The sequence below is a fragment of the Strix aluco genome, chromosome 11, assembly GCF_031877795.1.
Source record: "Strix aluco isolate bStrAlu1 chromosome 11, bStrAlu1.hap1, whole genome shotgun sequence".
Taxonomy (NCBI): Eukaryota; Metazoa; Chordata; class Aves; order Strigiformes; family Strigidae; genus Strix; species Strix aluco.
Genome location: NC_133941.1, coordinates 602118 through 626000, shown reverse-complemented (window position 1 = coordinate 626000; position 23883 = coordinate 602118). Strand labels below are relative to the sequence as shown.

The 23883-nt window shown below is 51.2% G+C and overlaps 2 protein-coding genes across 5 annotated transcripts; one reads left to right on the top strand and one right to left on the bottom strand.

The window, feature by feature from the left end:
- Window positions 1-16: 16 nt before the first annotated feature.
- Window positions 17-20010, top strand: LOC141928493 (cullin-associated NEDD8-dissociated protein 1-like). Of its 3 annotated transcripts, none has more exons than XM_074836813.1 (15): window positions 17-194; window positions 2558-2701; window positions 6534-6688; window positions 8212-8335; window positions 8991-9247; window positions 9863-9968; window positions 10641-10789; window positions 11655-11947; window positions 13336-13477; window positions 14725-16119; window positions 16574-16669; window positions 17369-17538; window positions 17650-17814; window positions 18436-18543; window positions 18677-20010. In XM_074836813.1, exons 1-15 carry the CDS (start codon window positions 127-129, stop codon window positions 18902-18904), a joined length of 3600 nt encoding a protein of 1199 aa, XP_074692914.1. In that variant the 5' UTR covers window positions 17-126; the 3' UTR covers window positions 18905-20010. The 3 variants fall into 3 exon arrangements, with proteins under 3 accessions (XP_074692914.1, XP_074692913.1, XP_074692915.1); XM_074836812.1 differs by having other exon boundaries at window positions 14725-16230; XM_074836814.1 differs by lacking the exons at window positions 17-194; window positions 2558-2701; window positions 6534-6688; window positions 8212-8335 and adding an exon at window positions 10172-10232 and having other exon boundaries at window positions 9103-9247; window positions 14725-16230.
- Window positions 20011-20115: 105 nt separating this feature from the next.
- RPL32 (ribosomal protein L32) lies at window positions 20116-22005 on the bottom strand. Of its 2 annotated transcripts, none has more exons than XM_074836816.1 (4): window positions 21773-22005; window positions 21095-21195; window positions 20697-20878; window positions 20116-20292 (listed from the first exon to the last, which is right to left on the bottom strand). In XM_074836816.1, the coding sequence occupies exons 2-4, from the start codon at window positions 21188-21190 to the stop codon at window positions 20163-20165; spliced, it is 408 nt and encodes a 135-aa protein (XP_074692917.1). In that variant the 5' UTR covers window positions 21191-21195; window positions 21773-22005; the 3' UTR covers window positions 20116-20162. The 2 variants fall into 2 exon arrangements, with proteins under 2 accessions (XP_074692917.1, XP_074692918.1); XM_074836817.1 differs by lacking the exon at window positions 21773-22005 and adding an exon at window positions 21542-21564.
- Window positions 22006-23883: the final 1878 nt, after the last annotated feature.

Genomic DNA, 23883 nt, shown 5'->3' with positions numbered 1-23883 from the left:
CCGCCAGGCCTCGGGGCCGGCCCCGCCGCCTCGGGGGGGCGCCCGGCCGGTCGCGGCCCTGAGGGGAGCGCCGGGACCCCGGCCCCCGCGCCCGCCGCCATCTTCCCGCGCAGCCCCGCCGCCGCCATGGCCAGCGTCTCCTACCACATCTCCAGCCTGCTGGAGAAGATGACCTCCACCGACAAGGACTTCAGGTGCGGCACCGGCCGGGGAGGGCCATGGGGACGGCGCCGGGGGGGACAGGGAGGGGTGCCGGGCGGGGGGCTCCCCGCTGCGGGGCTCCCTTCGTACTGGGGGGGTCCCCTCGCACTGGGGGTCCCTCAGCGTCAGGAGCGGGCACGGTGCCCCCGACCCTGCCGACGGGTAAAATCCAACTTTGGGTGCGCAGGATCCTTCTGTACCAGGGGACTGAATCGGTTTTATTTGCAATATTTCAAGCCAGCTGTGTTGTTCAGGCTGAGGGGGGAACGTAGAGAAACCAACAGCGTTCCCCTCCCTTGCCTAGATTGCTGCGTAATGGAAGGGAATGAGCAAAGCGGAAAGTCTCAAGAGCTAGACTTCAAATTCTTACTTGTTTTGCAAAGGAAGACCATCGTAGCACAAATGCTGAAATACTTCTTAGTTTGTTTTTCCGCCAGAAGGTTAGATGGCTGGTGCATTAAAAAGGCTGAGAGGCACCAGTCTGAGCAGCCGTGTCACCCCGGTGATGGACGCTGCGGATATGGGCTGTGCTCAGATTGCTTTAAGAACTGTTTCTGTGCGGTGGGAAAATATGCCTCCCTAACAGGACTAAGATTCTTCTATTCTCTTTATGTCAGCAGAAAAAATCGATGTCTTTTTAGGCTTGGAGCTGTGGCTTGATACTTAAGGTGCTGTGTAAAAAATTGTTGAAACTAACAAGTATGCAGGATTTCACCCGTGCACATATCTTTCTCTCAGTATCAACCTGGAAGGGAACGTTTGTGCCAGACTTGGTATTTTGAGGTCTTTCAGTAATGTCCTAAAAGTAGGTTGATTTTTGCAGGGGCTGCTGATGTTTTTCTGATGTTAAAATAGGTACGTTTTGAACAAGTTGGTGACGGGGTAGCTGCACAAACGTCTTGTTCAGAGAATTTACAGCCAATACTCCAAACACGGTGCCCAACGCAGGGCACGTGCCATCTTACAGAGGTACTCCAGGGCCGTTTCCTCCCAGCGCACGGTCTAACATGAGCCCGTTGTCTGTCTTCAGCTGCACGCCCGGTTATAGGGCCAGGGTTCACGTGCTTCCCTCTCGCGAGGGGACCCGGGTGCCAGTGTCCGAGGCGCTGCGGGCAGGGCGGCAGCAGGCAGCGAGGTGAAAGCTGGGTGCGTTGCTGCGGAAGGCTCTGCTCAGCCCGTGGCCATAATTGGTCACGTTTGTTCTACGCAGACGTGGAACTGCAAGTGCAGCTTAGGAGCTCTTGCAGAATCAAAAATAGGTTGCGTCTGGTTGACATTAAGGGGCAGAGTCCCCCTGTTTCCCTCATTCTGGGTTTTGGGCTGGCTGTTGAACACCACGGCGGTCCCTCGTTCCAGATGCACCTAGCTGCCACTCGAGAGTAGGCTTGCAGATTGCAGACACAAATGTTGCCCTGGGACGTGAGGGCTCTTACATGCTGAACGAATGACATCAGAGCCTCATTTAAAACGGAGGTGTCATTTGGGAAATGAGAGGGAAGAGCTCCTCTGTGGTTCTTTTAAACACCCATCCCTGTGCTGGGGCTAACGCTAGCAAGCAGCTAATCTACGATACCCACACTAGCATTTCTCAGAACCTCTAATGGGACCTTTTACATTTCCTGCTCCAGGAAAATAGGAGACTTTCCAGAACTTCTCAATATCTGTTTGACAATGTCCCTGTTAGAAGATTATATTGGCTAACAGTCACTTGGGAGTTTGTTTTTCCTTCTAAGCTGGAACGATAAATACGTGCTTGGTTTTGCTCATAGCGATCTAAATATAGCCTGGGGAACTTCTAAGGTATAATTTGCATGGAGTCATGACTTTATTTTTAATTTCTGAGTTTAGTAGGCTTTCTCCATGTGTGGGATCATACTATCAGTGCTAAATAAGCCAGAAAGAACAGAGCCAGGTGTGTTCTTAGATCCTAGACCAGTTTTCCTAGGCTGGGCAATTGGTGAAAAAAGCCCACCATGATTTTTTCTAGCATAGTTAACCATCTTGATTTAGTCACTGAGAGAAAAATACACAAGCTGGGTGCCAGTTTTAGAGTTTTAGATTACCCTGTCCCTGTTATGTATTTTAAGGAGCAGAGAGAACATGTATTTCTCATTTTCACAGAGTCCTTAGCTAAAGCTTTTTGCCAGCTATCTCTATCTGAGTCTTCCACTTGTAAGGTAGTAATAATTCTTTTTACCTTATTTTTCAGGACAGTGTAAAGGGTTGTAAGTTACTTCTTTGAACGTGTGTTTTCATACAAGCACTAATTGCCAAGTTTCACTGTCCAAAGGGATGCGAAGGAAATGCATTTGTGTCTGTATATCAGCTAATCCGCTTTTGCTATATATTCTTTCAGGTTTATGGCCACCAACGACCTGATGATGGAACTGCAGAAAGATTCGATAAAACTAGATGAAGACAGCGAGAAAAAAGTTGTGAAAATGCTTTTGAAATTGCTGGAGGACAAAAATGGGGAAGTACAGAACCTGGCTGTCAAGTGGTAAGAGCCTGGTGGTCGTTACCATGTTCCTGGGCAGTCAGAGAGCTGCCCCAGACAGCAGAGCGGGGCCTGGCCTGGCAGCGCTGGCCCCGCGCTCAGACCTCCTTCAGGAGGGCTTTCCTTCTGTGCCCGGCACAGCAGTTCCTTTCTCCGCTGATGTTCAGAAGGCGGGAGCATGCCAATATCGCTGCAGAAGCAGCAGGTGATTTGGGAAGTAGTTCAGTGTTTATATTGTGAATCTTGCCATATCAAAAGGAGCATGCCTAAGATTTTATTTCTTCAGAGAGAAGCTGAGTTTAAAATTTTGGTCATCAAGTTCCTCTCCTTTCTCGGGCTTTGAAATCCAGCGTTGAATTTCCCAGCGGTCCTGTCTTTGATAGAGATGGTACTAAACATGTAGAGCCCTTCAAAAACGGCGTTTGAATTTCAGGGCTGAATCGTACTCTTGAAGGGCATTTTCATTAAAGTTTATAATGCACTTGGGTTTTTTCCCTGCTTTGACTCCATGTAGCCTGTGCTGTTGCTTTGCCTTTGACCGTTTCAGTATTTTTTGAATCCAAATGAAAAAGGCAGGAGGTTCCTCTGCTACCGAATCGTCTGGTGAGGTGATGCTGCTGCTGCCATGTTCTCTCCTGTCCCTCCCCCAGCATGGCTAAACGGGAGTGTTCATTCTAGCAGTGGTATTGAATGGGTCAGTTCACACACAGGGCTCCACAAAGGTGGGCCATTTAAAGACAACTTTGGGTTCCTGTATTCTTTCCTACTGCAGATCTTATCCATATTCCCTTCTTTTTAACCATATACTGCTTCTATCCCTGTACTCTCCCTGTGACCTTTGGCCCTTTCTTTTTGATTCCCACTGTCCTGACTTTTTCTGGCCCTGTTCCTGTCTCTGCCTGCTTTGGGTTTGTTTATTCTGTTTTTTAAAGCAAAACAGTTGGGCACTGAACAGAGTACAGATTTCTTTGCCTGTTTATCTATGGTTGCATTAGCAGTAAGTCCATACCCACTGCAATCTCTAATTCATCCAGAATGGGATAATGAGAAGGCCTCAAATTGGAACTGGTAATATTTCCTTGTTGTACTCCAGGAGGTGCTTGCAGCAGTTAATGCCCAGTCAGTTACTCCCAGCCAGGTGTCAGGGATCTCTAAGAAGGAGAAATGCGACGGTCTGAAGGACACTGGCAGTGGGATTAGGCCCAAGTGTGGATCTCTGCAGCCCACGTCAGGATTCAGGAGTAAGTTAGGAAAATACTGAGAGGTCTTGCAGTTGATTTTACCATCTAAAACTATGATCTTATTTCTTCAGAGGAAATCACACTTCACCCCCAAAAAACTCACAGATTTGAAATCCATATAAAAACTTCCCCTGTTTCTGTTTCTCTGATTTTTTTTTTCAGTTTAGATGAGTTCCTGAGCTTCTCTGTGCCTCAGTGTCCCTGCCAGTAAAACAGGGATAACCGTTGGTTCTTTTCTGCGTGTTGAGGTGTAAGATTGATCACAACTTGCAGAGTCTTATTATTTACTATTTCTTTCCTGATTCTTGTATTTCAGAGTAGCTACTCGGAGTCTAAACAGCTATTATTGTCCGGATTGTTGCATTTAGGAATAGTCTGATACAGAACAGGCTGCGTGTGAGTTTGCTTTGCGTACCTGTAGTGTTTGTGAAGCCTGCTGTCCAGGTGTGCCAGCTGGAGACAGCAGCATGGCTGTTCCGTACAGTGTGTGTTACCGGAGCTGTGCTGAGTGGGAGAGGGAAAAAGGAGACAGAAAACACATTTTTGTACAAGGACTGTATAAACTGTGTCTGGCCATAAACATGGTAGAGTGCTAGCACCATGTCCTCTCACGCAAGCTCTTCAGAAAATGTAAATCATCACAGCCGATGTTTTGACAGTCATGTTCAGCTCCCGATGAAGTTGGGGGCTTTTACCACTGACTGTCAGGAGCAGAGCCTCTCCTGGGCAGAAACTTCAGTGAAAGGAGGGTATGTGGAAAGCACTACACATCTCTCCGTCTCTTTTTGTACTCCACAGCCAACTGATAGCCTTTCTTTTTGAGCTGTATGGACACGTAGCACTGATGATAGTCCCCAGGAATCAATGCCTATGCCCTAGTATTATGCAGCATACAGAGCCAAAACCTCTAGTCCCTCTTTTCTATATAGCATGTAAAAAAAAAAGAAAACCTAAAACTGCAGATTAGTCCTTTCTTTTACTCCATTTTCTATTTTCACCTGGCTATGAGGACATCCTACTGAGAGAGGGGAAAAAAGGTACCGAAACCTTCAGGAACTGGTTATTTAAATATATTTTTGCTCTGGAACAGCAGCATGATGATATTTTTAAAACTCTAGAATCCTATAGAGAAAAATGGTTGTGCTGCACATGAATCACAGGGAGCTGTTCAATTCTCCAGAGTTTTTTGAACGAGAAGGAAAAGATCTATATTATTCAGTTCAAATCATTCAGTTTTGACTAGTCCCCCCAAGAAAGGGAACAAGAAAGCAGTGACTAACATTTTGTACCTGGCACAGAAATTGGAGCACAGCCACACCACTGCTACAGCAAGTAGCTGCTTCTCTGTGGGGTGGTATCGACTCAGGGAAGTAGAAAAGTACCTGTAGCATCTGTCAGGAATCTCTGTTCAGGTCCAAACCCTTCCAAAGTAACTGCTGGATTTGGGCGTGAAGGGTTACCCAGTGGTGTTGGTCTGTTCTTCACCTGGGCAGACGGTTCCGTGGCAGAGGAGGGGTGGCACAACCACTGGGGCTTGGGCCCACAGCCCTGCCACAGGTGGGTCGTGGAGCCGCGGGCAAGCTCGCTCCACCTGTAGAGGAGTGACATGTTGTTAGGGTTGAAATTGGGCTCAAAGTCATGTCTGTGGCTGTTTGCTAAAATAAGATGGAATTTTCTATGCGGTATGATGTTTCCACTGATCTGTGTTTGCTTCTCATGAACTTTCTAGCAACCAGATTTGCTGTCCATGAAACAGCAGTTTCTTAGTAAGGGCTGCAGAATATTCATGGGAAACAAATGCATTTTGAATTCATTAGGTTAATTCAGAGTTAAGGGCAACCGGTTAGGGAAGGAAAGCCATAACATGTGACTTGCTGAAATACAGTTAATACTGTACATTTTAGCTAGTAACCTTGTGAAGACACAAAAAATAAATAGTTGCAAACAAATGCTGACAAACACTCTGGGCACAATTTTGAATACAGATTTACCAGCAGGAAATATAGGTTGTTAACAGAAAATTTTTCTAATAATAATAATTTTTAAAAAGTGCAGGGGGAAGGGAGCAGTCTTCCCTCTGCTGTAATGCTGAGCCTTGGCTCAAGTAGAAGTTTTCACACACGCAGCAGAGGGCAATAGGTAGCTAATTGCTTGCGAAAATCCGTTTGGCATTTCCTCCTGAAAATCAGTTTTTGATAGTTGGGTAGTTTTGGTTTTTTCTGACACCTGTCTGTAGGTTTTACTGTTACTCTGTGTAACATGGTTGCTTTGGTTCCAATTCATTGTCTCATAATTTCTGAGCTGCTCCTTTCAGTAAGGTCTTAACTGGCCTCGTGTTTGCTGAAAAGTCCTCTTACAAATCTGATCTAAAATCCACTTTAGCCTGATACCGAGTTAACTGAGGCAACAATGCAGGGAACGTAAACCTGGGGACACAAGAAGTGCTGCAGGATGTCGGCACTCCATAGTGATGTTTTGGTAATGTTTGCACTTGGGGCTGAGCTGCCTTTGGGGAGGAGCGAGCCTGAGCATCCCTTTTGCTGATGGAAAGCATCCCTCTTCCTCTTCATTCTGACTGGCTTCTCCTCCCACAGTCTGGGCCCACTGGTTGGAAAGGTGAAGGAGTACCAGGTGGAAACCATTGTGGATACGCTGTGTACAAACATGTTATCGGACAAGGAGCAGCTGCGGGACATCTCCAGCATTGGACTAAAAACAGTCATCTCCGAGCTGCCGCCAGCTTCGACAGGTAAAATGTCTGTCCCGTTGGTCAGGCTGAGGCCACAGGGAATTGCAGCCTTTGGGAGACAGAGGAAAACATGTAGTTCAGAGCCAACAAGTTACAGATTCCATATTCACTCTGCTAGAGGACAACTAGTGAAATAAGGAGGAGAGACAGTAGAAGCTGAGACACAGTGTGATTAAAGACGGGATGAAATGCAAACTTGAGCTGGTCCCTCTGAGGATACTTAAGTCTGAAAGTGCAGCTGAGTTCTTGGAGAAGTCCGTTCTTGTTGATGGCCATGCTCAGGCGTTCGGTGTGCCTCCAGGTATCGCTGGCCGGGCGCTCTGGCTGTGGCTCTCAGACCAGCGGTGCCAGCACTGCACCTCCTGCCCGCAGCCTGCCAGGACCGAGTCTCCCGACTGCCGCAGCTGCGCCGGCTGCTCGTCCTGCCTCTGGAACTACGGACCCCAGAAAGGCAGCAGCTACTCAGGAGATACCCAAGGCACCTGGAGATTTAAGTTTCCTCTGCAGCCATCTCCTGTATCTGTTGTTCCTTCATGGCAGGTGGCTGTGGCAGCGCTGCCAGGCTGCTGGATTTTAGGTTGGGAGGAGAACTAGAACTAACATGCCAACACTTGCTGAACTCCTCTCTCAGTTTCTGCAAAACATTAAGCTCTTGCAAGCCATCCTTTCAGAATTCTTTATTTAACATCCGTCACGTGAACTGAAACTGTTCTAGAGTAGCAACAGATAAGTCATCTCCTTCAGGGTCGGGATTGGCACTGGGTGGGTGGAATGCAGCAAAAGCAGTGTGGGCTTGATGCAAAATGGAGAGGTTGGACATCTCCCCCCGTGCTCTCTTCACCCTGAGCCCCACTCATGTGGGTGCTCTCTGGAGCAAGGGGCAGGTTTAAAGAACAGTCGGAGCAGCAGCGTGTGCCTCAGTGCTGTACAGCAGTTAGTGACACTCCCAGGGTGTTCTGCTTCTGCTTTGTCTCTGTTGCCTCACAGAGGCAGTTCAGAATGGTGAGGGGAGGAGCTGTCCCTGCCTTGGAGAGTTCTGTGGGACGTGAAGCTGTGTGTGCTTTATCTATTTAGATTTATCTAGTTCTACCCTTAAATTTCATCATGGAGCTGAGGAACAGTTTCTGTCAAGACTGTTCTTCCTATCGAGAAAATATTTGTTGAAACTGAACATTTTTGAGTTAAAAATGGGAAAAAACATGCCAGAAACTTTCCAGCCAGCTCTATTCCCTGCACTGCACGGGTCTGGGGGCTCCCTGTGAGACAGCCAGGGCGTTTTAGGGTAAAAAACAGTCTCTGAGAAGAGAAGCTTCTTTCGGGTAGTTCTGGCATCGTACCACAGCGGGGGATCCCTGCGGGCTGCCGGGGGTGTCCACCATTGCACACGAGAGCTAGTTGACTGCTGTTCTGGTTAGGTCTCCCAGGGGTGATTTTCTTTTTTTAATGTAGGAGGGCTTGAGTGGTTCTTAGCAGTAAAAAGACTTATTTTTATCTGACAGTAGGGACAAATTTCTCTCTTGCAGGGTCCAACATGACAGCGAATGTGTGCAAAAAGATCACAGCCCAGCTGACAGGAGCCATTGGCAAGCAGGAGGACGTGTCTGTGCAGCTGGAGGCTCTTGACATCCTGTCAGATATGCTGAGCAGGTACCAAAGGATTTTCTTCTGGCAGCTGTGTGCAGCAGGGGGCTGCCTCTATGTGTTTGCTTGTGATTTCTGTAGTTCCCTAATCCTACTATGAGGACTTAAAAATAAAGGATTTGGGTTGGCTGCCGCTGGGGGTATCTCAGCAGAGCAGATTCCCCAGCAGGGATACGAGATGACACGCGGAGCCTCTCTGTGCCTGGGAAGAGCAGAAACACTGGTGATGGATCCCACAGGGGCTCAGTTCAAACGCACGTAGGGAGGGAGAGGGCAAAGCAGGGAAGTTTATTTTCGCCCTGTGATCTGATCACACATGCATTTTTTTTTTTCCCTGGCTGCCTCTTTCTCTCATTACATAAGTCAGAGTGACAGTGTCACATGTCAACTGCGTGCAGAAAATTATTGACAAACCCCCAGGTCATCCAGAAGGACACAGACAAAATCGAACTCCTCCATGATGGAGACAAATAACCTCTCCCTGTGTTTTACAGAACAAGTCAGTGTTCAGACCAAAATGCCAAATCCACCCTTCTCCTCTCCCTCCCCACAGCCTGCGTAAAGTCTTCATAGCTGAAGGATTTTTACATTTTCTGCTGGCAAGAGGGCTTTTTCTCTGAGGCTTTGACTTTCAACTGCTGCCTTGTTCTGTTGATTGCAGACTAGGGGGAACACTCTACTCCTTCCATTCCTCCATCCTGAGCTGCCTCCTGCCCCAGCTGACGAGCCCCAGGCTGGCAGTGCGTAAAAGGGCCATCATCGCCTTGGGTCATCTTGTCTTGACCTGCAGTGGAAACATCTTCTCAGAGCTCACAGAGCATCTGCTGGCCGAGCTGAAGAGGAATGAGTCTACTTCTACTACCAGGACGTACATTCAGTGTGTCGCTGGCATCAGCAGGCAGGCTGGACACCGCATAGGTAGGATGAGTAGCTAGAAATGGCACTGGGACACATGCGTGTGTTTTAGAGTGGCTTGTTTTAGTGGTAAAAGAAGTGTGCTCGCTCTGTTCTAACGTGTTAATGACTTGTACTTTGCAATTCTCTCTGTGGTCCTGACCTGGCCCTCTGATCTCCAGCTTGGAAGGGAGGAGACACCAGAGTAACTCTCTGGCTGCCCTTTGGGGTGATTTCATCTCAAGGTCTTGCAGTGCTTCCCTGATCTGAATTAACACCTCTGTGAATTAGGTCAGTGGATTTACCCATTTTAAATGAGAGGAGAAATGGAGGGCAGCATATTGTATTACTTGTCTATAAGATCTGCCAGAGCTGAGATGAGGCCCTAGAAGATCTCTAATCGCAGCTCTTTCCGTGACTGAAATGCCAACAAGGGGCTGCAGGCGGGGAGCAGGGGCTGGCTGCTGAAGAGCCCGGCACAGCTGGGCTTTGGGGGCTGCTGGCTCCTTGCCCGTGAGGTCCAGGGGAGCAACGCTCCGCTGGGCACACAAAGGAGGTGGCAGGTGGCTAAGCTGTTGACTGCTCCAATGAGCGAAGGCTGCAATGATTTTTCACTGCTGCTTGCTTTGTCTTTCCCAGGAGAACATCTGGAGAAGATCATTCCTCTCATCGTTCAGTACTGTAACGTGGAAGATGACGAGCTGCGGGAGTACTGCTTTCAGGCCTTTGAGTCTTTTGTGCGAAGGTGCGTGCCCTTGAGGAACGGCTGCACACCATCCTCCTGGTGTAAACATCTACGTTCAGCATCCAGGCTTGGGTGCCTTCCTACCTGCCTTCCTGTCGGGAAGGACACTTCACAAATGAACTCTCTCCTTCACGGAGCTGGGCTTGAGTTATGAGCTATTTTACCTCAACATGTGAGAGTGTGTTTCTGTATTGGTTTTGCAGGAGTGGGAGTTTGCCTTGTCCTTGGAGGATTCCTCGGCAAGAGGGAACTGTCCTGCTCCTGGTGCGTGGAGGGAGTGGGAGGCAGGAAGGGGGCTCAGGCAGAAGAGCTGCTGAGCTGCAGCTCTCCCAGTGTTTGGTCTAATGTCTACTGCTTGTCTTGGAAAAAAGGAGCCCTGCAGAGCTGCTGAGGTTTTCTCCCACGGAGGGAGGAATCAGCCAGGTGGTGAAGGCAGTTTATTTGTTTTTTTTTTTTTTCCTTATAGAAATCATTGCATCCTCCCCAGGGCAATGTGGTCTTGCTTCGTGCACAGCAGGAAGGAGCAGCTCTGGTTTAACTAATGTTAACAAAATGTTCATAAAGTCTGTGAAGCATTTTGGGATCCTGTTGAGATTAATTACGTTATTTGAATATTTAAAATAGCTTAGTCTTTGATTTATTAACTCTCAGAATTTTTATTTGTCATGATAGGTGCCCAAAGGAAATTGACCCTCACATCCCTAATGTGATGGGGTTATGTTTGAAGTACATCACCTTTGACCCAAACTACAACTATGATAATGAAGAGGAGGAAGAGGAAGAGATGATGGAAACTGAAAATGGGGAGGATGAAGAGCAAGGTGCCTGCTTGTGAGGATGGCTGTGCTCAGCAAAACACTGGGTTAACATTTCTCCCCTTCCTGCTTTCTCACCCTCTGCGATGTTACTTTCCAGATCTGCTTCAAGACAGTCAATTCTTTTAAATGGGTTATTTTAATTTACCAATGGTAATAACATAGCTCTGTGCCAAGTTCCAGCAGTAATTCCGAGGTTTAGTTTTACTTTTTTCTGACAAGTTCCTCAGATCTGAATTGTTCTTACTTTGAGGTGGATGTTGAGCCTTGGCCAGATAGGAGCAGAATTTTAATGCCTGTTAGCTAAAGAGGACGCTTCATACTGTCTGTATAGCTGCATATAGTGTGGCAGCTAAGAGCAAAAGTTAGAAGAAGTTCCTTGGAAGAAAGGCATTTCTGTTCACTTTCATACTAGTTGGGGTAAGATCCTGGCCAGCTTCCTGGAGAATGCGTTAAATGTTCTGCCAATAACATAGCAAATTGTTAGCAATTCCTGAATGGCACAAACCAGCCTAAGACAAATATTTACGTATTTCTGGCTTTGAAATCTGGGAACTCATTCTCCCTTCAAAACAAAAGCCTCGCTGCCTGAGCTGAAGGGGCCTGTAAGGGTAGTAACCTTAAGGTTTATTCTCTGTCAGCTCTAACTGGAACAGAAGAATCTGACACAGGGCAGCCCTGGGTCACACAGGCGGGTAATGACATCTGTAGGGACAGGCTATCCCAGACAATTCGCTGCTCCCAGATATGTGTGAGTTACTGGCATCTGTTTGTCTGGTCAGCTGGAGAGGGAAGCTCTGAGGATCAAGTGATCCTGTATCGCTCGTTTTCTCATAATGGCACACCTTGTTTTCCCTTGTCTTCTTTCCAGAAAGCGACGATGAGTACAGTGATGACGATGACATCAGCTGGAAGGTCCGCAGGTCTGCCGCGAAGTGCCTGGAGGCCATTGTCAGCAGCAGGCACGATCTCCTTCAGGACTTCTACAAAACTCTTTCACCGGTCTTGATAAGCAGATTCAAAGAGAGAGAGGAGAATGTCAAAGCTGACATCTTCAGCGCTTATATCTCCTTGCTGAAGCAAACGCTGCCCATCCAGAGCTGGCTGCACGCTTCAGATGCCTCGGGCAAAGATGAGGTGCCCCTGACCATGCTTCAGAACCAGGTGCGTGACAAGATGGGGGGCTGGTTAGATCAGAGGGCACTGGAGAGGAGTGGGTACCGTGCCACCAACAAACATGCCTGGTAGTTAGGCTTGAGAGTGTGGCTAGCTGAAGTTTAAGCTTGAGAGCGTGGCTAGCTGGAGGTTAAGCTTGAGAGTGTGGCTAGCTGAAGGAGCCCTTGGGCATGCAGCCAGAGGGGACCAAATCCTGAGAGCTGAGTGTTCACCATTTGCTGCCCACACCGAGGCGTAAGCGGCCTCGCGCGCCTCCGCTCACCGCTGCCCGTGTGTGCAGGCTGTGTCCCGCACGGGCTGGCCTCTGGGTGCAGGGTCAGGCTCTGGCCTTGCAGTGACTCCAGCTGCTGCTCAGGAAACCCCTGGAGCGAGCTGTGGGAGATGCTGTGGGAGACACGTGCCGGGGTGAGTGGTCGGGAGAGCCTGCGGCTCGGTGCCTGGGGCCGGGGGAGCAGGCAGGGGCTCGCTGTGGCTGTGCGCGCAGGCAGCACATCGCTGCTGATCACACAGAATGGTGGAAGCAGTTTTTCTGATGTGCTGCTTTAATTCAGCAGTTTGCTGGAGTAAGTGCAGTCAGAATCATTTAGCCACACGCTGCTCAGGACTCTGCTAGCCCAGGGTCCTTGCTGACGCTGTGGGGTCCACACTTGCTGTTTTAAAAGATGGCAAAAAACCACTGGAAATAACCATGTTTTTATAGAATTGCACAACCATGAGAGCAGCTCTTTCTGGCTGATGCTACTACTGACTGGTGAGTCCTTGAGGCAGGAGGGTTAAAATCCCTGCCAAAGTGTAATTACATCACTGATTAATCGTCTGACACGTATGAGAGATTTAAATAGCTTGCACCTCAGCCCTGTGATTTGTTTTTTGATTTCACTGAAACTTCTGATTTCACTGAAACTGGCAGGGTGTCCAAGTTTAAATACAGTGATGGGGCTAGATCCTTAAACAGGACACCAAGAAGGAGTCAACAAACTCTAAACTCCTTTAGCAGCGTGTCCTGGTCTGGTCATTTTGTTGTGTTTCTTTAAGCTTTTCACAGAATCACAGAATTCTGAATTTTGTGTTAGGGGATAACACCAACTTCAGGAAGGGCTGCTTAGGAGCCTGTTTGTAGGATATGGAGAAAAAGACTAACGCCCCCTCCTGCTCTTCTGTTCTCCTGTGTCTTTCTCCGCGTGTGCTGCCCTGCAGCCTGTCCCAGCCGTTCTCTGGTGAAGGGCTGGGCTGCTTCTCGCTGTCCCCGTCTGTTCTCTTGCTGCACCCCCAGTGCTCTGGCTTGGCTGAGACAGCTGCTTCGGCCACGTAGCTCCATGCCCTGCAAGCTGCCATGACCGAAGGGTTTCTTTCTGGTTTTCTTTTCCACGCTGCAGGTCCCCAACATCGTCAAGGCCTTGCACAAGCAGCTGAAAGAAAAGAGCATCAAATCAAGACAGGGTTGTTTCAGCCTCCTGACGGAACTGGCCAACGTTCTTCCTGGCTGCCTGGCAGATCACATCCCTGCACTCATCCCGGGTAAACTCCTCCGTGGTCTGGGGGTGCGGGCGGGGGGCTGGCTCAGTCCATTTCTGACACGTGCACCCCTTGCCTGCCTGTTCCAGTTTCACTCCTCTGTGTTACTCTGCTCGGCACCAGGACACACACATCAAGCTCTGCCCTGTGTTGATGTGCTGAACAGCTCCCCGATCAATCCTGGCTTCTGTCTACCACTGAAGGCCTGGATAAGAATATCAAGTCCCCTGAAGAGATGCCTTTAGAAGGGCCTGTTCAGCCTCCTTTGAAACTAGCTGGAATTGTGCTGTTAGCCCGCTGAGACCAGTAACATGAGTGACGTTTTCTTTTGCAAAACGTGGTGGCATTTAAACAAATTATTTGTATTGACTGATTATTTAACTTGCACCACCACATTTTTTTCTGAGCTTTCCTGCCCAGAGCTCCTGAAGCACCCCACTGCTGAAAGGCTCACAATACCAACGTCCTGCCTTTGCTTTGGGGGTGACTGCACAGTAAATATAAAAAAAGTCTCCTGTGGTTGTCCCTGGGCTGGATCCATGCACCTCCCTCTTGTGAATTAATAGATTGGAAAAAAACATTCAAACCAAGGGTCGGGCATGACTTCAGGGGTGGCAAGCAGTATTGTTATAAATGTTTCTCATTAAGTCTTCTGGGAAACATAAATACGTGCCACAGGAATTGGACTTGGAAGTACCTCCCTTCAGCAAAGGCAGTCCATCCTCAATGCCCACAGTTGTGTTCCAAACAATACTAACAGAAGTTGTAAAACTAGATAAACATAGAGCCCCTGCTGCTTTTTTTTTTTTTTTTTTTTAAGACTTCTGACAGGAGAACGAAGGAGAAGCTTGTGAGGGAACATTCCTGCAGCCTGGAGTGCCTGTTGTTGGGACTCAGTTTCCCCAGTCTTAACTTCATGCCAATTTGTCATTCTTATTTGCACTTGACTAACCATCCCTTCTCATCTCAGCCCACGATGACTTTTCAAATTACCTTTTAAAACAGCTTCCATAGCCAGCCATCCAGGACTGCTACAGAGACCAGCTGTGTCTGAACTGCCACTTCCTGGAAAGCAGAAAGACAGCAAGGACGGCAGCTCTCTCCCGTGGCATGTGTCTCCTGGGTGGGGAGGGGAAAGAAAGAAAAGTGATTGCAATTGTGTCCTCCTTTGCGGGGGGGGTGGGGGGGTGGGGGTGATAAAACCCACCTGATGAAATAAGATGACAGTCATTCTTCTCCCTCCTCCACAGGTATCGTTTTCTCCTTGGCCGATAAATCCAGCTCCTCCAACATGAGGATTGATACGCTGTCTTTCCTTCACGTTCTTCTTTGCAACCACCAGCCGGAGGTATTTCACCCTCATATCAAAAGCCTGTTACCTCCTGTTGTGACCTGTATTGCAGACCCCTTCTATAAGATCACTTCAGAAGCTCTGCTGGTTACTCAGCAACTTGTGAAAGTTCTCAGGCCTTTGGACAAACCTTGCCCTTTTGATGCCAAGCCCTACGTCAAGGACCTTTTCACTGCTACCCTGAAGCGACTGAAGGCAGCTGACATTGACCAGGAGGTGAAGGAGCGTGCCATCTCCTGCATGGGGCAAATCATTTACAACCTGGGAGACCATCTAAGCGCTGATCTCCAGCCAACCTTGAAGATATTTCTGGAGAGGCTCAAAAACGAAATCACCAGATTGACAACAGTCAAAGCATTAACCTTAATTGCTAGTTCTCCACTTAAAATAGATTTGAGACCCATTCTCGGGGAAGGTTTCCCCATTCTAGCTTCCTTCTTGAGAAAGAATCAACGTGCCTTGAAACTGAGCACTCTGACTGCTCTGGATATCCTGGTGAAGAACTACAGCGACAGCCTGAAGCCTGCCATGATAGAGTCTGTCCTAATGGAGCTCCCCGCTTTGATCACTGAGAACGACATGCACGTTTCCCAGGTGGCCATCGTGTTCCTTACTACTCTGGCTAAGGTTTATCCATCCTGCATCTCTAAGATCAGCGGTTCCATTCTTGCTGAAACCTTTCAGCTTGTCCACTCGCCGTTGCTTCAGGGCGGGGCGCTGAATGCCATCGTAGACTTCTTCCAGGCTCTGGTCCTGACGAGGACGGCCACCATGGGTCACTCGGAGCTGATGAAGCAGCTGACTGCGCCCGTTTACTCCTCGGGCTCGGCCGGGGCATCGCTGACGCTACACAAACAGGCCTATTACTCTGTGGCAAAGTGCGTGGCAGCCCTTTCCTCAGCCTGCCCGAAGGAAGCCCCCGCGACAGTGAACCAGTTTATCCAGGACGTCAAAAACCCCAAGTCCAGCTCTGCTGTTAAAGTGCTGGCTTTCCTTTCGCTGGCAGAGATGGGGCGCACCACGAACCTCAGCGCTCAGAGAGAGCTCAAAACCGTCATCCTGGAAGCGTTCACCTCCCCCAGCGAGGAGGTGAAATCCGCCGCTTCCTACGCCTTGGGGAACGTCAGCGTAGGGAACCTGAAGGAGTATCTGCCCTTCATGCTGAAAGAGATTGGAAGCCAGCCCAAGAGACAGTACCTCCTGCTGCACTCGCTAAAGGAAGTCATCAGCTCCTCCCCGGCCGATGGCCTCAAACCTTACGTGGAGGATATCTGGGCTCTGCTTTTCAAGCACTGTGAGTGCACAGAGGAGGGGACGCGGAACGTGGTGGCTGAGTGCCTGGGGAAGCTGACTCTGGTGAATCCCTCAGAGCTGCTGCCCCAGCTGAAGAAGCAGCTGTCGTCAGGTAACGGACAGGGCAGCGGGGACGGAGATGCCACCCTGCGCCAGAAAATCCTCTTGAGAACTGCTGGGGGGTGCAACAGGGAGCAGAGCCGGTCTGCAGCAGCGAGAGGAAAAGGGGGGATCTGGGAGGGGGGATCAGAGGGGGCGGGAGGGTGTTGGGAACAGGGACTGCACACAGAGATGGGGCAGGATTTAAACCAGGAGGTTATTAGCACAAATCCTCTGTTCTCTTACCTCTTCCACGCACGCGTAATGTGACCAAGAGCAGGATATGTACCACAGAGTTACAGCAATGATTTTCTCTCCTGATCTTTCACCGTTTTTTCCTGCCCCCTTCATCACAGGCTCTCCCCACGCCCGGAGCACGGTGGTAACTGCAGTCAAGTTCACAATTGCAGACCAGCCTCAGCCCATCGATGCTCTCCTGAAAGGCTGCATAGGTAGGCCAGCACGACCGGCAGCAGCAGCTGGCAACACCGGCTGTTCAGGTGTCATCAGCAGCTTGGGGGTTTTTCACACCGGTGTAAACCTCACCTGATCCAGGCAGTTTTTATCTGTGTTTCTCTGCTTTTGGGCTTAAAGAGCAACACTGTCACGTGAGTCCTCATTCAGTGCTCCGACGCCTTGCTCCTGGGCGCATTCCGTTGGTGACAGAGGTTTTTAAGGAGTGTACGTTCCTTCTGCATTTAAACTTAGAGTTCAGGTGTTTCACAACGAGGATCTTGGAAAATATAACCTACGTTAAAAGGGTCTTATGTCTAGGGAGCCTACATCTCAGAGCTGTTGTACAAAACTGGGCTTTCTGTTTCAGAGAAGTCTGAGCAGATGAGATCAGAGCAAGAAAAAACTAAACCCAACTTCCTCGAATATCAAAGCTTCTGATCTGATTTTAGGATGAGGTAGCTGGAATAAGGGGGTTTGTTTTTACATCCAAATGCAGGAAAGTCATGTTTCTTCCATTCAGTGTATCCCAAATGAAGGGGAGGGAAGGCATCTCCAGTGCCTCTGTTAGACTGTGCCCCCTGGAGTTATTTTACTGTAGGTCTTTCACAACTAGGGTCCTTGAAATACACTGATACACCCTTAAAATACTTGTAAAACACTGCAGCAGGACTGACGGGTGTTCCCTTATCCCACAGGTGACTTCCTAAAAACTCTTCAGGATCCAGACTTGAATGTTCGGCGTGTGGCTTTAGCCATGTTTAATTCTGCTGCTCACAACAAACCTTCCTTAATCCGAGATTTACTAAGCACAGTTCTCCCCAGCCTGTATAACGAGACGAAGGTCAGGAGGGAGCTCATCCGGGAGGTACGTCGTTCGCTCCGCTTGGCCGCACTGCGGCAGTGACTCGGCGCCTGCGAGGCCGAGGTGGAGCCTCTCTGCTCTTGGCTCAGAGCTGTGCTGCTTCTCGTCTTTAAGGTAGAAATGGGGCCGTTCAAGCACACGGTGGATGACGGCCTTGACGTGAGGAAAGCTGCTTTTGAGTGCATGTACACGCTGCTGGAAAGCTGCCTCGACCGACTGGATATCTATGAGTATCTGAACCATGTGGAGGACGGGCTGAAGGATCACTATGACATCCGGGTAGGTGCTGGGGGTGGTGCTGGCACTGGTGAGAGTCACTCTCCAGGCTCAAATCAAGCTGGTGTGGCACCAGCTGCACCGTGTGTGGCTGCTGCAGCCTCTCCTGACACCAACCAGCTCTGGTTTGACTGCAGCGGCCTTGAAAACACAACCCCGGCGCAGCTGCTCTTAGAGGGGATTTACCAGAGTCTAAAACAAGTTCCATCTGCATTTAAACTTATGGTTGTCGCTTGCCCTGCGTGGCTGGTGACACGGTGTTAGAAAAAAAAGTAGCGTTGTCATTGTTGATGGCCTCAGGGATTAATAAGCGCTACCCCCTTTCCATGGCATTATTGATGGACCCACACTCGGGTGTGGGTACAGCGCTGCCACAGTCCCTGTGCTGAATGCTGCCGTCGCCCCCAGACCTTTCCAGAGCCCAGCCAGGCCACGCCTGGCCGCTGCCTCCAGCAGGGGCATTTCTACTGTGCCCAAAGCTCTTGCTAAAACCCCCCAAAAACCACAAAGAAACTCGGCGCCACGCGGGTACGGCACAATAGCCGGGGGGCTGCGGCCGCGCTCCAGGGCAGGGGCTGGGGGTGTGCTGGAGCCAGGCTGGACTTCTCTCGCCTCCTCCCCTAGATGCTGACGTTCATCATGCTGGCCCGGCTCTCCACACTCTGTCCCAGCGCCGTGCTGCAGCGCCTCGAGCGACTGATTGAGCCGCTCCGGGCAACTTGCTCCACCAAGGTAAGGTCAGGCAGAGCGCGCAGCTGCAGAGCCACCGCGGCTCCCAGCCTGCTGGTCTCTGCTGGCCTGTCCCATCCTGTGCCTGCGCTGTCTCCTCTAAACACCAACTGAAAGCAGTGCCCGGGGTTCACAGGTGAAAGCCGGTTCCGTGAAGCAGGAGTTTGAGAAGCAGGACGAACTGAAGCGATCGGCCATGAGAGCGGTCGCTGCTCTCCTGACCATCCCTGAAGTGGAGAAGAGCCCAGCCATGGCCGAGTTTTCATCTCAGATCAGATCCAACCCTGAAATGGCGTCGCTTTTTGAGAGCATTCAGAAAGATTCGGCTTCCCTCCCCGCCTCAGAGTCGATGGACATGAGCTAAGGGAGATCTGCCCGCCGCCTTGGCCGCCCTCCCGCCGTGTTGACCCGCGGGCGGGCCAGGACAGCGTCACCCAGCTGGTCCCTCGGCGGCTGCTTGCAAGTCCCCAGCTGCCCCCGCGCCCGCCCGGCACCTCTGAGCCTGCCGGGACGCGAGAGGAGGGACCTCATGCAGGGGAGGGGTGGGAAAACAAGTATTCTAATTTTTCAACAAGTTTTCAAGGGGCGTATAAAGCAATCGAAAAGGAGTGTGGTTCCATGAAAAATGGGAACTACTTCCTCAAATATTTCCTTACTGCAATACAAAGAAAATGTTTAAAACGTTTTGTTTTTTAACCGCTGCACATGCACTTTCTACCCCAAATTGCCCGAAGAATGTATTTATATTGTTTCACTGAATAACGTGGCTAAAAGCAAGAAAAGCCATGTCTTTGATGAGTGAGGAGCATCACAACCATAGGCCACGAGGAGACGAGCACGGGCCGGGCTGCAGGAACTGCTCAGAGCAGCTCCTTACCCCAACTCCCCCCCTTCCCTTCCTGCCCCGACACCGAGTGTTTCTGCGGTGGTCAGGCCCTACACAGCGACCCCGCTTGATTTCCATTTATTCCAGTTTTTGACTGGGAAATACCTCAACCAGCCGTCTTCCAAGAGATGATCACCTGATTGTGCTACCGTAACCAACCTCACACAGCTTTTTCTGCACGTTTAACACCGGCTTCCCTCTTCCCCACGGGAGCAGCAGCCGACACACGCAGGGGAGCCGGGACTTGGTATTGAGCATCACGGGAGCGAGGGGCAAGGCACGAGCCAGGGGTGCAGGCACCGGAGCAGCCCCCACTCACCCTTCTGGCATTTGGAAGCTGACGCTGTAGTGGCTGTTGCGCTCAGATCCTGCTTTGCCCAGGGGGAAAAAGCCTTAAGAGACAGAGAGGGTGTCACAGCAGATCAGAGAACAAAACCCCCATGACGCACTTGTAGCCATGGAGTGGGAATAAGCTTTTGCTTCTCCTTTTTTGACAGAGTTGGTTGATGTGAGAAATATTTATAGTGCTGTGTGAAAGAGCATCCTTTGTTTGAGTGGTATAAAAATAAAAACATACCTGCGAAGCCGTGTGCACTCCTGAATTCACCAGCAAGTCGCTACCAGGAGCGAGCGTGCTGCTCGACGCCCCCCACACCCCACAGACCCTGCCCCTCCAAACATCACCCCGGTTTGGTTTTTACACTTTATTAAATACATCTGGGCCGCAGAAGTGGGTTTACTCGTTCTCCTCGCTGCGCAGCCTGGCATTGGGGTTGGTGATCTTGATGGCGAGCTGAGCCGCTCTCTCCACGATCACCTTCCGGTTCTTGGAGGAGACGTTGTGCGCGATCTCGGCGCAGTAGGACCTGGTGGGAGGCGAGATGGCGCATCAGGCCAAGGCCCAGAACAGCCCCAGTCAGGCAAAGAGCCAGAACAGCTCGACCCTTCCGCTTCCCTTCTTACAAACCCTCAATAAGAGCTAGTTTTTAATTATTTTAATTATTACTCATTAGTTTTGAAAACAAGCGCTACACGGCGATGTAGGCCTGTTTGAACAGACCTGCAGCCACACTTCTGATCCAAGCTGTAGGTGCAGCGCTCTTCACCGCCGCTATAATGTCCCATTTTTGCCAAAAGTACGACTTTGCCAGCCCCGAGACGCCGTCTGTGCCCTCCCGCCAGCAGCGCCGCAGCACTGACGAAGCCGAGAAAGCAACAACCCCCCCCGTCTCCCCCCAGGGCGCTGCCTCTCCGGCCCCCGCAGACTTACTTGTTGCTCATCATCAGCACCTCCAGCTCTTTGACGTTGTGGACCAGGAACTTTCTGAAGCCCGTGGGCAGCATGTGCTTCGTCTTCTTATTGCTGCCATAGCCAATGTTGGGCATCAGGATCTGACCCTTGAACCGCCGGCGAACTCTGTTGTCGATACCTCTCGGTTTGCGCCAGTTGCGCTGAAGAAATGCAGGAAATATTGAAGAGTTACAAAATGAGACTGGTCTGAAAACAACCACCCCAAGGCAACGGCTTGAGCCGAAACCAATCCCCAGAGAGATGCAGTGTGAACCCTGGTTCAGCGCTGACCCTTTGGGCTTTAATTCACCACCAAAGCCAACCCCATCCGACTGCTCCTGAACTTGTTCTCCAATGAAATCCCAGCGAGTTTTTACCTTGATCTTGACATAGCGATCGGATTGATGGCGGATGAACTTCTTGGTCCTCTTCTTGACGATTTTGGGTTTCACGAGCGGTCTGAGGGCCGGCATGGCGTCTGGGACAGACAGAGCGGGGTGAGCAGGGGCACGCGAGGTGGCGGCGGGCAGCGCCTGTAGCAGAGTGTCTTCCGCTCAGGGGCCACTCGGCGGCCAGCGAGGGAATGGGTGTTGCTCTGCAGCCGCTCTGCCTCCCGCCTCCGAAGCTGGCAGAGCACCGGCAGCTCTCCAGATGCGATCCTGGGAGGCCCTTCCCGCCCGGCGCCGCCGGACACACCGGCAGCGACGCCGCTTCTTTTGGAAAGGTTCGAAGTGACCGAGACTCACCTCGCGCAAACCCCCCGCAGCTGCGGACCCCTCGGACCGCCCCCCCCGCTCCGCGCTAACTAGAAGCGAGGGTTTTACCTCACGTTAACCGGTGCAGCTGGGCTGGAAACGGCTCCCCTTCCCCCCCAACCCCCGGCCCGCTCCCGTTGCCCGCCCGCGGCTTCCCCTCGCCCCGCCGCGCCGAGGCCCGCCCGGGAGGCCCCGCTACCCGCGGAGGGAGGCGGCTCCCCGCACCGCGGGGACAGGGGGTGGCGGGGAAAGGGGGTCGCGCCGGCGGGGGGTCGCGGATGGGGGCGGATGGGAACTGACCGGGCAGGCGATGGCTCCGATCGCGGCTGGGCCGAAAGAGGGAGGCGGGCCGGCGCGCAGGGGCTTATGGGATACGCGGGCGGTCCTGCCAGCTCCGCGCGGCGCCGCGGCTGCGCAGAGCGCGCACCGGGCCCGCGCCGCACCGGGCCGCCGCCAGGAGGTGCCTCCGGAAGGTGCCGCTGGAGGGGCGCCCTGTCCGGCGGGGACGTCCCGAGAGAACGGATCGGTGTGTGTCCCCCAGCCCCAAACCGTGCGGGTCCGTACGGGGCTGCCAGGACCCGCCCGGCGTCACTTCCGCCTGCGCCCGCGCGGGGCGCTACTTCCGCCAGTCCCGCTGGGTGGGCGGGCGCCACCTGGCGGCGCGGCGGCGCGTCCCGCCCGGCCCCGCCGCCACCCGCCCCGGCCCCCGGAGCCCCCACCGGAGCGGGCTGCAGCCCCGGAGCCCCTACAGACGTTTCGAATGAAGCACGAGCGTTCTCCGCAAAGCGGCTTCGTGCCGGGCGTGCAGTGACCCCACCGCAAGGCGTCAGGAGAGATCCTGTATCTGCTCAGGACTTTCCCACAAATCAAGCACCCCAACAGCAGGTTTTCGTGCTCCTTTTATACACAAAAATCAGAGGTTAGTGCTTTTCCAAACACGCCTGTTAAATACTGGTTGGTTAGTGATTAACATACGATTAGAATACCGCTTACATCACGCTTTACTCCTACACACGCTCAGGGGCGGGGGCTTTTCGACCCGTGGGTGTGTTTTTTAGTCTTATAAAGAAGGTAGTTCAGTGTCAGGACACTCAAAAGGCAGAGTCATTGCTCCGTTCAGTAACCCCAGACATTCACTGTTGCCTGTCCAGCTCCCCCACCTTCAACCTGAACGGGATGTTGGATTATTAAAAAAAATGTTGAAAGGTCTGAGGTCAGTTTTGTCAGGAACACTGTAGAGCCAAATGATTAGCTGTTGGGAACAAATGATTAACCTTGAAACAACCCACTATTGCATAGGCACAACAAAAAGCAGGAGTCTAGGTAGGATTAATGGGAAGTAGAGACAGTGAGCTGCGATGACCTGCTTAATGTCTGCCAAATTATGAGTAAACCAAGTAAAAGGTAATTCCAGCAGTGGGAGACTGTGACCACCGTCCCACGGACCACCGACTGTAATTACACCCCAGACTCAAAAGAAGGCACGTGTGCTAATTTACACGCCAAGTACAGAGATTATGACCAATCACTCAGTAGATATGTTTCAGCATACTGAATATGTAAATATTGTGTCTATAAATAATTGTAGTTTCTGGGACCATGGTGTGCTGCCCCGGGACAGGCACCCGTGCATGTGCATCCACGTAATAAAGGGAAATAACCTCCATCCTGTGTGCGAACCAGGCGTCTGCACGCTGGGCGACGAACCCCCGTTTTTGGGAACAGTTCGATGCCTTCGTTGTGTCCGTCAGCAGGGCCCCGGCCCCATGAGCCACGCGACGGGCAGTGAAGCCGCGCTCACAGCTCACGCCGCCGAGGGAACAGCGTCAGAATGGCCCTGGCCGAAGGCAGCATTGCCGGAGGCCGAGCGCCCGCCCTGCCCAGCATCAGGGCCGCAGAGGCCAGGACAGACGGACGGGCCTGGACGCACGGATGTGGCTGAACCAGGCGTGTGCCCTGCCAGGCTCCATTTCGGGTAGGCAGAGGCGTGGCTTGTCCAGAAGATGACCTGGCCAGAGCGATTGTCATTTGACTTGCTCACGTGCACTTTATTCCTTTGAAACTGCCTGAAAAAAATAAAAATAAAAAAATCATACACTTTACAGAAACAGAATTCTGGGCAGTTTCACTGCTGCTGCTACAAATGGCAAAAGCGAGACTGGCAAGAAGCCACTGCCAGGCTCTGGGAAGCTCTGCCAGACCTCTGCCCTTTCTGCTGCCTTCAGGATCAGCTACGAACGGTTTTGTTTGAGCAGGCTGAGAGGATGATCCCCAGTATTTCCTCAATGGCATATTCAAGCTGCCAACCTTTCAACCCAGGCTGCCAAATGACCTTTTGGAAGAGAATTTTAATCCAGCTTTCCTTGTGTTAGATCCAAATATTTGCTGCCTAAATCGCATATGTCTGTCAT